Source organism: Hyposmocoma kahamanoa, unplaced genomic scaffold (assembly GCF_003589595.1).
Source record: "Hyposmocoma kahamanoa isolate Upper Pololo Valley unplaced genomic scaffold, ASM358959v1 232, whole genome shotgun sequence".
In the NCBI taxonomy this organism is placed as follows: Eukaryota; Metazoa; Arthropoda; class Insecta; order Lepidoptera; family Cosmopterigidae; genus Hyposmocoma; species Hyposmocoma kahamanoa.
In genome coordinates this window covers 9,118,295-9,130,843 of record NW_020653750.1, presented here as the reverse complement: position 1 = coordinate 9,130,843, position 12,549 = coordinate 9,118,295, and the positions used below count along the sequence as shown (strand labels likewise).

Sequence of the window (12,549 nt, the reverse complement as noted above, 5' to 3'; positions counted from 1 at the left end):
TTACTGTGTAAATGTAATTGTGATTAATCATTGAAAGAGTCAAGTATTTTTGTCAGTCGATACATAATTTTTGTATACTTTTACTTGAAATTTCATTATTCATGATCTCATTTCCTTGCTCCAATTTTCATCATCATTGAACACAAGACGATTACACAAAATAATAGATTTTATTAAATCTGAATAACATTGCATACAATTACCTTATACCGTATCGTGTGAAACGGATGTTCCATTATGCAAAATGCAATGAGTTACTCACTATAGTTCTTTACGCCCCTATGACGTATAGTTTCTTATGAATAGGTAAATGTATACCAACATAATAATAAATCTATATTCTTACCAATGAATTAAATTTTTCATTAATGTTATACAATTTTATTGTAGTAAATAAAATTACAATTATAGTTATGTTAACGACAATATGGATAGTTCTTATTAATAATTATTGATATGAGTTATTCCGTGATAAAATTAGAACACCTAGTAATTATATACAATACCGGGCTTCTTTAGGCAATGAATATAACAGTTAATATTTTTTTTAACTATTTTTTTTTTATTTTTTTTTTATAGGTACGTCCAAGTACAAACTTGTTTACATTCTTGGTTCCAATAATTAGGCAATACGAACAGCTGTGTACCGTAGTCGGTTATCGACTGACGTAATTACCGGAGAAATGGTTATGTAATAGTCATCACTCGAAACTCTCCCACAATCCGATGAAGTGCTACAAGTGTCACATTCGCGTGTCAGAAAATCGTCATTTTTTTCAGTTATATTTCAATAGGTCGTTTAGACGTCGCCTGTCGGAGTTTTCAGTCGTATAATGCACATTTATATAACCGACCAAAATGAACCTTTTATTTTCATCAAAGATTATTGACAATAGTTTTTCTATTAACATAAAAATAATTTTAAATCACCATTCCCAGTCCGATAAACACCAACAATAATAACATTTTTTGAAAACAACTTAATAACACTAAATTCACAGTATTAACATATTCAACGCAGAGGCCCAATATGTCGGCTCTTTGCATAAATAATTCCCGGCTTGGTAAGCAAGGCTACACCTACTACCTACTTGTCCGTCCCGTCACTTGATATTATAAAAATATATATAAAATAAAAACACCACCATGGGCGACACACGGATGGCAGTAGTAACATAGTATAAAGACAAATAAGGCAACTCGCGCCTGTTCGACGCATTAATGCCTACACTTCTCTCGTAGCGTAGGGTTGTCACATTATTATTTTAGTTGCACCTACAGATCGTAAACATAATTTTCAAAAATTAAAGCTTTCATCACAGTCTTCTCGTGCTATATTAAAATTACCTGTGTTAAATGCAGTACTTACATATTGATATTTTTATATGAGCATAGCGGATTGGTATCTCGATTATGTGAGTATGATTATGTAGAAATCAAATGCTGAACGATTCCAAATTTGAGTCACTCTTGTTCAAATTACCATAAACACAACTATAAATACGTTTATTTGATTAAACACCAAGCTAGAATTCTGTAATAAATGACGCGTGAGACGACGCGTGCTATGCAACGTGAGTGCACCGCGTGATTTTGCGAATGTGTGCATCCCTAGAAAGCGCGCGGCGGGCATGCACAATTGCACATATACAAGCCGCATTGCTACATTTGTATAGAGTTACCCTACTTGTCTTATTATACTATGGTAGTCATTTGCGAACTCCTACCCCAGATACGTGTTGTATTTCATTGTTTCTGCACCAAATTTCAGAACATAAGTATACCACGATTGTAAGAAAAATAATATAAATAGATCACAGAACATCTCATGTTTGGACTAATGAAATCGAAATACATTACAAATTTACAGCATACTTACCACAACTACCTACCTGTGTTTTATTGAACAGAAAAACCAAACAGCATTAACATATGCATTGTTCTATTTACATATTTCTCTTTATGATACTGCACAGGAACTCCCCACCTAATGACAACTGTTAATTGTCCATGAACACAAAACGTCTAAATATCAATTTTCTGTATTTATACTATTCACCTGATGATTTAGAAAATTTCACTCGGTCATTATGTAAGCCTTTCATCAAAACCTCACCAGGTGCGAGTACCAGAACCTGCACGTCGGGGGTTCCGAGATACAGAGTATTTTATACCTTATAGGTACAAGACCTAGTCTACGCAGGGAAAATCTTCGGACATGCCTTCGCAAGGAGTTTCTTCTCAGCTGTTACTCGTTTCATTAACTCTTCCGACCATTGGTGCGCTGTTCGGTCGACAGTTGATGGCACTTTCACACACGACATTCCGCCGAATTCACAATTCAACTGAAATGAAGAAAAAAAAGAACTGTAACAAACAAAAAACTCTTTCAATACAAACTGTTCAGTATTACAAAAAAAATTAAATTAATGTCCTACTAACCTCAGGTTTATGACCAAATTAATAAACAAATCAAGCTAATTATAAAGCAGTAGGGCTCCTTATGAAAGAGTTCGTCCAGGGATACTGTCACCTTACCTATTTCAGCAGTAATGCTCACATTACTGCGTTGCGGTTTTGAAAGGTAATGGTGCTGATGAAATTACAGGCACACGAGACTTTTCAACTTCTAGTTCAGGGTGATGCGCGGTGGCAGTGCCCCTCAGATCTTCGCGATTTAAAGCTCTGTGCGGCATTGTAACGGTTATATGGTGTTTTTAATTAAGCAAGACACAATGTCCATTTAGCTTATTGGTCAATAGACGTAGAGATGGTTTCTTCTGCTCTATCATTATCATTGCAAATCTTACTTTAAAGTAACTGAAATAGACTACAATAATATTGGACTTCAATGCATGTAAAAATAACATTACTATTTTTTATAATATCACGTGACGGGATAAACAAGTCGTGCGCCTGGTAGTAAGCGACACTATCGCAGTTTTAAATCGCAAAATCTTCAAAACTGGAATGCAGTAATGCTTACATGAGTACATGACGGCAGAAATAGGTAAGGCGGCAGTACTACCCTGGACAAACTCTTTCGCAAGCCACTGCTACTAAAACTACTTAGTTATGATTAGTAGACTTACCCGGTAATGGTGTAGTAACGCGAGGTCTTTGGGAACACCGACTGAGGTGGCTCCAGGGAGAAGCTCCCACGTGAAATGGTTGCCGAGTTCAACGGCGTGTCGCGGTCTTACCACGTACTTGCTGCGATTCTTGAGTACATGAGGCGTTGTCCACCGCCGCGTCTTACACGCTGTCAGGAGCTTAGCTGGAGCTTGGGGGTCGTCCTGGAATATGGAATATCGTCGAAACAAATAGTCAGTGTATTAATAGCATATTATTGGAGAGACCGAAAAGTAAAGGACTGCTGAACGAGTTGCTGGAGAGGACGAGAAGTTCTACAGAATATATCATGGAGAGTGTGCGAGGGAATTGCACAATTTATTCCGCCTTCTTCTTTCCATTATCGGGGGACCAGACAGGGGTTACCACACTGTCCCATGTTGTGGATATTCCAAGGATTTGCACGGTGCGTTACGCTTCCACATTTATATGGCGAACGGCTGTGAAGTGAAATTCCCTGCCTACAGACTTGTTTCCTGAACGGTATATCTTAGGTCTTGTTAAGGGAAGAATGAAGGGGCATTATTTATGCGTGCATGCTCCATCGTCTACATCATCGTCATTTTCTATCGAGTGAGACGGAGGTCAAATACTCACTTATTTTTAATAAAAAAGTATGAGATGTAGTATATGAGAGAGCATATTATACGACGCAAGCAATTCCCATTTCCGCCGAGGTATACTTATATAGCGCTTTTCTCAAACAATGCGAGGAAATTAGAAAATAGTAAAGAATGAGGGAGAATGTATAATAAAAAAGTAATCACATTTATTTCATGTATATATTTGTTTGCTCTTAGCTAGAAAGAAGTTTTCCGTGACTTTTGCATTACATACAATCCATTATTGTATTTTCGGTCTTCTCAGTAGAGTTCAAAACTTTTCGCGAAGACAATATAAATAATACAAAAAACTTCTATGTACTTTTGTTTATTTCACCGCCTTTTTTAAACTATGTGGTGCAGCTATAATTCGTGCACCAATTAAACGCAAAATACGTAATACCCATAGATAATATTTTTGTAAATTCTGGCAATTACGGACACTGATGCTAGTGAGCAGTTGGCTGTATAACAGTTTTTCTTTAGTCTGTTTACACAGCTCTTTGTTAGTCATTGACTTACAAATAAATGGACGACGGGTCTAATACAAAAACCACGAAAAAATGTCCCAAGTCAACCTATTCGAAATTTAAATTGTAATATCATCGCAGTATCGCGCTGTCAGTCGAACAAATGAAGATTAAAGCGGAGTTTGGCGCTCTGTATACGATTTTAGCGCCTTACAAGTGCGGACACTTTTTAGCGCGGACCCGACGTCCATATAATTGTAAGTCAATGTTGTTAGTGGATATGATATTTAAAAGATTAAGAAAAAAAGAAATGGATGTACATGCTTATATTCGGCAGGCAAAGAGTTGGATGCTCCATAAATGACAAACATTGTGGGTTCTTTTTTTGAAAATATTGCAAATACTTCCGAGCATATTTGAGATAAGTATTAGTTATTATTGGAAATATTATCAAATTTTTTTTTACGTACCTCCCAAAGTACATAAAAGAATGCATTCCTAAAAAGGAATGCTGCTGGCACCTTGGCAGGTGCGTAAGAAGCGGAGAGACCTTCGAGTAACGCAGGTAAGGTGCGCTCGCGCCGCGGTATCAACACCTCGTCTGTGTCCACCACTAGCAGCCATTTGGCTGACGACATCGACCGGTACAGGCAGTCTTGAAATGCCGCGAACTGACCCTCAGTTCTGCAATTAAATAAATAACGTACACACTCATAGCCCTGCACTAGGGAAACCCTGTATCGCAGGTGCCATGGACACAAACATAGGTAGACCACCACAAAATACACCCAAACCACGAAAGAAATAAATGTATGCCATAAAAACATTTCTCCCGACCCGGGACCTCTGCGTGGCAGTCTAGCATGGTAACCGTTCGGCCATAGAGACAATTATAAAAATTCTATTTAAACGTGAGTTTATGACCTTAATACCTAATGGGGAATACAAATGAGGTTTGATGTATGGTCATCATAATATGGTTTTTAATTTTTTTTTTTAATGTTGAACAAGTAAGTACATACACCGATATCACACATCGGGAAATATTATACGTCGGGAAAGTTTAGAAGTCACGAATATTTCCGAATGCTGTTGCCGCGTCCATAACTTATCGAATTAATCACTGATGTATTTATGATAATTAAATACGAAACTTTATTAATGTTGTCAACGAATTTGACGTACGACAAAAGGTATTAAAAAAATATCGTACAAAAAATCACTCCGACAGACAGTAACTTTAAATTCAACTCAGTCATAATAAGAACTGTCCAAAGACCAAAGCTGACTGCAGTTGGCTACACTTCCACCAATACTTTGTATTTTAGGAATAATACACCATAAAACACCATAATTACTACGAACCTAATTCAGTTTACAACTGTAATCAATCTTGGAAAGTTTGTGGGTCACATTAATCAAATCTAAGCACGATACCACGTAACGCTATAGGTATTCAAATGAACCTAAAAGTGAAATTTACTAAGAAACAATAGTGATTTATTTCACATATATTAATTATAGTATTCCAAAGAAAATGTGGTTTATACATCATCGACACCTCTAATGAACACTACGACAACTTAATTTTTTTTTGACATCTGTTATTTTTGTAAACAGCCATATTTATTTACTAATATTATGCTCCAAGAATTTGAAGAAAAAAAACGAAACTGTAAACTAATTTAAAAAAAACAACAAAACAACGAATTTTGTAAAAAAAAAGAATGAAAAACAAATCAAAAACCGAACAGGAGGTCTACTCTTTTTCACCAAAAAACGAAATTTCGATCGAAGTTTCGCATGTTTCTTACCACAATTCCATATAATGGAAAATTTCGTTTAAATAATAAATTTAGTTTAAAGTAATAATATTAATAAAGTTTAAATTTAGTTTTTGTTACCTTACTCTAATTCATGAACATCCGAATGAAAATTTGATTTTGACCATTGACCTAATTCTTGACAGATAATTCTTCGGAATTATAATGTCAAATTGACGAAACTAAAAGTGCTACCTTTTGATTTTCCTAAATGTGAATTTTGTTCCTGTAGAGATATAACGTCTCTTAGCGTATTCTATCGCCTGTACCACGGTGAGTGCTCTGAAGAGTTATTCAACCTTATCCCTTCCTCTCCTTTCCATCAGCGGACCACCCGTGCCGGACTGCGTTGCCACAGTTGGACGGTCAGTTCAATACCGTCCCGCACTAAAAAGTTTGGCAATTCGTTTTTATGCCGAACCATCAAATTGTGGAACCAACTGCCGGTGCATGTATTCCCTCCCTTCTATAACATCGGGTCCTTCAAACGTAGTGTGAAGAAGCATTTGGCCAGACCGGCAAAATGATAGTGACGGACTGTATTCGCACTTTCCATCAGGCGCGGTGCAGTCATTTTGCCGAGTCACAATAAAAAAAACAGAACGTTCAGAGCGTAGGAAAAACCGTCGTCGCCGCCAGTGCAACCACTACGTATAAATGTGAATTTCCCGACTTATAGTTTGTAGGAAATTACATACTCAATTGGCAATTTATTATTGCATATCACATTGCACATTTCTATTTGAAGAGTAGTGCCAAGAAATAGTGGCATTAAGGTGGCCTTATCACTTTTAAAAGAAAGACGATATGGAAACGAGCTCACGATTGTTGTTCACGAGTTGGGAGAAAATGAACTCGCAAGCTGAAAGAAGGTTGCCTCTGAATTAGCTGAAGAAACAGCTAATTCAGAGGCAACCTAAGCTAAGAACAAGAGTGTTAATGCAAATTTCGAAAAACATGTAGAAATAAAGTTCTACCCAAGGAAATAAAGATTGTGCAAGTTGATTAAATAAAATCTGTTTACTGCATTATAATTTTGCTTTTTTTTTTGGAGATAATGATTACGAGAAATCTCGCCAAGAGTTTCAAATGCCTTCATTTTCATATTTATTTGTAAATATTACAATACAATATAGAGAATATAGCTTCTAATATACGGAAATTTTTGGATGTCATACTTTTGCCACCTATAATTTGCATGAAATGGTACTCTTCAAATAAATAGGATAACAATGAGTATTCTACATATAGCGTCTCGGCTCATTATGCCAAAAATATATTTTTATTTGATTCTTTATATTTTCTGCATGAATATTACAATAAATACTTAATGAACCACATATTAAATGTAAAATTTAAAAATAAAGCAAAACAATTGTAGTAATTTTAAGGTAAAGTAAAAACCGTAATTTGTCGTAGTTGACATCGAAAAAGACCTACACAATATCATTAATTCCTGTCGTTCACGAAAATTGTAAATGACAACGAAATTCTTGGGCGCGACCGAAAAAGAATTAGAGTAAATTTATTGACAAAACTTCGTTTAAATATCATTCGGTAACGAAATTTCGTTTTCAAGAAAAAGATTAGACCTCCAGGTCCAAAAATTAAGTTGACATAGTGTTCATTAGAGGTATCGATATACTTCATAATTTCGTAATGTTAGAAAAGGGACAATGTGATAGTTTCAACAAAATGTGTTCTATAAGACTTTACAGCCGACTAGGCGCATGCTACCAATGTACTATAAATATTTTTTGTACCAACCTGATTTCAGTTACGGATATAATGGGTAAATTCCAAGGCAGCAATGTAACAAGTCCATAATGCTCCCTGTAGTGATTGAGCAAACACGTTGTCTGCTCACTCATCGTCTTATTGTACATATAAAAGTGGCTGACTCCAAGCAACCTGTTTAACTCCATCCACTCTATCAACCACTCACTACGCCCGTAGTGGAAGTGAAATGGCTTTACGCAAACATGCAACGCCCCCTGAAAACAGAAACCTTAATATAAAAAAGAGAGACAATAATAATATAAAACTACATCAATTAAAATATTGAATAGAATGAATGAAATGAATGAATAGAAGTAGAAGAAAAGTTGAAGTAGTAACAGTAGAGCTCCTTGTGAAAGAGTTCGTTCAGGGAAGTACTGCCACCTTACCTATTTCTGCCGCCACGTTCCGGTTTTTAAGGGTAAGGGTGCTGGTGAAATTACAGGCACATGGAACTTCCCAACTTATGCCGCAGGGTGACGGGCGCAGTGGCAGTACCCCTCCGGTCTTTGCGATTTAAAGCTCTGAGTGGCACTGCAACTGTTATGGACAGGCGTGTATCTTACTATCAGGCGCACGACTTGTTCGTCCCGTCACTTATATTATCCCGATATTGTAAAAAGATAAGATTTTTTAAATTAATATTGGTATATTCAGGACCGCAAGTTTTACAATTACATACCAAATTACATAAAAGAAATTAAAGAACTAAAATTTTCTCTAAAATAATTCCTCATAAATTAAAGTTATAATATTAAAAAAATTTTCAATGACGAAATGTAATTTATTAAGTAGTTAATTTACAATACTCCTCAATGTATCGAATATATGTATAATTGTAATAATTTATTTAATATGATCACGTTTATTTCATTACTTTTATAATGAGTAAATGCCCTCATCACTTTGCTGTGCCCTTACAGGGTGTCATATACATTTACAAGCCACTGTCAGTGTTGCCAACAACGCTGGGTCCAAATCGCCATTTTTCACAACTTTGTAGCCTAAATTAGCCGAATTTTAGCTGTGGTAGCCTAAAGTAGTCTAAACAACAAATGAAAAACAGCAATAAATAAAATAAAATTATAGTGTAAATCAATAATTTACTAAAATGATAAATTAAACCTAAGTAGAATGAAATAAAAGTAAATAAATTGACATAACGGGGTAAACAACTGCCTATTGCTCCCTCCAGATGTCCACACTGTAGAGCCTTCGGTAATGACAGCTATAGCTATAATTTGTCAATGTTTTTGTAAACAAACAAAGTCCTTAAGAAATAATTCTCTATTATGACCCTCTGTGGAGCAGTTGATTGCAAAATACGGGAATTCATTTATTCCCCAAAGAACAGAAAAGAAGAAAACTGTGGGGTAAAAGATCTGCGAAGGAAAAATTTTAAGGCTACTAGTTCGTTGAGGTTATGTGCGTCTGAATTTAAACCTGAAGATAGGTTAGGTTAGGTTAGCTGAAATTTTGCAGAACAAATATCATGCATTCCTCTTCATTCCTGGCACTGCTATTATTAATACTTATGGCATGATTCTACTAGTAAATGTTATCATTTATTAATTTATTTTTATCTGTTATAGGTGATGAATCTATACACAAAGTATTGAAGAAAACTGCTGTGCCCTCTACATTTTCTTTTACTAAAGTCAGACCACTCAACTTATTAGCACAACAAGCAACGTTCAGATAGATTGGTAAAGAAGAGTTGAAAGAAATATTGTTTTGAAACGTAATAAAACTTAATCTATTAGATTTCGCGGGAAATTCCCGCCGAAACTGAACAACCATAAACAATTTTTCTTTCTTAATATCACAGACTTTTTATATTTTCGTGGGGAGCTTATCTTTTCTTCAATGTACGCTCATGTTTTATTCTTAAGATTGTAAACCGAAAGTAGCCTGAAAGGCGACCAGTCGCAAGTTTTTATTTTTATTCGTCGCTGATTTTCGTCTTAAGTAGCCTTAATGGCGATAAATCGCCTACGTTCGCCACACTAGCCACCGTACCTAAAATAACATAAGCGTGACAATGCAATAAATGAATAAATAAATAAATATAATATTTTATTTCACGTTTATTCCATTTATTTAGGACACTAGTCATACACTTAGTACATACAATTTTGATTATACAATTCAAATGGAGTTTTGCTAAAGTATGGACTCAATTAAAGGTCGCCACCACATGCAACAGTAATAATAACAATATGTGCCAAACAACCCCACCAATTGCCTAGTCTCAAATTAAAAAATTCCCTGCACTACACAGAGCAACGGAAATCTGGGGCACTTCTCAGAACACGCAGACCAGAACCAATTTGGAAAAGTTCATTTCTCAAATTGGTTCTACTGGGAATCGAACCCGATGCCTCCGCATCCAGCGCCCACAATGAAAACCAATGATAAAACAGAGACACAATACTATGGTAAATGAAAAGCTAAATCCGATAAATAATGATGTACAAATGAAAACTGATTTCAACACGTATTGTGTCATTAGTCTCACCTCAATTCCAGGTTTTGGTTTGGTATCGATCACAGTAAGGAGATTGCTTGGAGGTGTAGCGGCGTCTGCAGTGGCGATCACCGCTACTGTGGCCCCAATTGTGTCTTTGGGCTTTACTCCCGTCTTTGACAGAAGGCACAGGACGTACACTGCGCTGTACTTTAGATTCCAATTTTCTCTAATAGTCTGAAACAGAACCAAGCTACAATTTAGGTTAATGATGCGTCAGACGCAATGGTCAAACTATCAAAGTTTTGTGTAATAAGTCACTGCCAAGAACGCCACTTACAGAAGCTGCTGTTGTTGATTTAAGGTGATCTGTCACCGCAAATGGAACTCTACTGTTGATCATACTGCATTAACGTTGGAATAACAAATACTGCAGTTTTGATAATAATATTTTAATAATATTGAGGACCTTCGTGGTCGAGTGGCTTGCAGTGGACCGGTTTTCATGGTGTCGCCATCTCTGAGGTCTCGGGTTCGATCCCTGGTGGGATCAATGTAAGAAACTGTTGTATATTGTCTAGGGTCTGGGTGTTTGTGGTACCGTCGTTGTTTTCGATTTCCATAACACAAGTGCATTACTTACTTACTTTGGGATCAACGTTAACTAATATTTTTTTATTTATATGATAAAATTTGGGTATGCGAACAAGATGGTAACAAACCACTTTTAAAACACCCATTAAAGTAAAATGTCGTCGTCGGATATTCAGTGATCTCGCTGTGAAAGTATTAGGCATTGTAAGACACCACTAATCAACTACCAAATTTATTCCTCAATTGCTTTCTATGGCACCCCCTAAAAGGCTTCAGTTAGGGCACCTTCAGAAGCGCGTGGCGTAACTGCCGCGCGTCTGTGCCGTATCAATAATGGCACGTGTAACGACAATGGCGCTTCTAAATATTGTATGAAAATTAGTAGTGCCACAGTGGTGCCACTACAGCCCTGAATCCCATTTCCACCAGGTACCCCGCGATGCATTGTAGATGTTATTCTTCGTCATCATGCGGTCATCCAACGATAACATATCCCTTTCCAATATTTTGCTCCTTATTGTTCTTTTTCTTCAATTTTGTTTTTGTGTTTCTTTATTTTTTTAGGAAATGAAACTATTTTTCCGGATTTAAATCGCGTATATTTGTTTTTTCAAACAAACCGACGTTTCGGGCCCTTTACAGGTCCCACAGTCAAGTCATACATGGAATCTCCACCCTTACTTAGTTTAAAGTGCGTACCTGAACCTTAGCCCTAAGTGTGATTGTGCGGTTGTCCGGCAACCATATTCGACAAAAAACCGAGTCCGCACCACGAGTCTTGGTAGCTCCGATGACTCGCACCGCCGCTACTGTCCGTCGCTCGACATATGCGGAATATACGTAGAATTTAAACCTGAAACAAGAGATGATTTCATATATTTTTTTCGGATATCAAGCTACAAAGAACACTTTATAGACTTCTTGCTTAATAGAAACTTCTATCCCCTAATTAAACTAGAGATGGTAAATTTGTTCTTTTTTAATAGTGAGAAACATAACATTAATAAGGGTAATAAAAATTAGCTGTCTGGTCTCAACAGTCCTTTTCACAAATTCATTTAAGGGGCAATGTATACTCTTCTATAATTAGATTCCGGTTGATATTTACAATTTGCCATTTACGAAGTTTAAAACTATAGTGAAACAAAAACTTTAAAGGTTGTTTATTATGCAGCTTCTGCGTACTTGGATGACAAAAAGGTTGTCTTGATGTATCATATTTCAAATAAAAATTATAAGTGATAAGTGTAATCAAATGTTTAGTTTTTACAAATAATCTCAGTATAGAGTACTAAAAAAGCCGACCTCAAAAAGTCGTGGAATTACATCTATTTGTCAAGTTTTATTGAAATCGTTTACCGGAAAATGCACGAAAACAGATTCATTCCCTAGTTTGCCAACCTTAGAGGTGGAATATTATCTTCAAATTTAAAGTGGACCGCTACTGAGGTACCCTCTTTCCAACAAAAAAAGAATCATCCAAACCGGTTCCCAAATGCCGGAGTAATCGCGTAACATACATACAAAAAGAAACAAGACAAATTGATAACCTCCTCCTTTTTTGAACTCGGCTAAAAAAATTTTGTTTTTCACTCACTCTTCTCAGGGGAATCTACCTTACGAATCAATAGTAGAGTTTAATCAATACGACGATTTGCTTACTTATGAAATAGATTTATTAC

At 36.1% G+C, this 12,549-nt stretch overlaps 1 protein-coding gene across 4 annotated transcripts in view; it reads right to left on the bottom strand.

Moving 5' to 3' along the window:
* Positions 1 to 557: 557 nt before the first annotated feature.
* The window catches only part of LOC113228446, a 75,274-nt gene continuing 63,282 nt past the window's right edge, over positions 558 to 12,549 (bottom strand). For 3 of the 4 annotated variants that reach the window (XM_026461749.1, XM_026461748.1, XM_026461751.1), the window contains 6 exons: positions 11,567 to 11,720; positions 10,325 to 10,510; positions 7,795 to 8,021; positions 4,675 to 4,888; positions 3,093 to 3,296; positions 558 to 2,345 (listed from right to left, as the gene is read on the bottom strand). In XM_026461749.1, coding sequence (XP_026317534.1) covers positions 2,196 to 2,345; positions 3,093 to 3,296; positions 4,675 to 4,888; positions 7,795 to 8,021; positions 10,325 to 10,510; positions 11,567 to 11,720 — 1,135 coding nt within the window. In that variant the 3' untranslated portion in view covers positions 558 to 2,195. The remainder of the gene's footprint in view (positions 2,346 to 3,092; positions 3,297 to 4,674; positions 4,889 to 7,794; positions 8,022 to 10,324; positions 10,511 to 11,566; positions 11,721 to 12,549) is intronic. The other variant, XM_026461750.1, reaches the window with a different exon arrangement.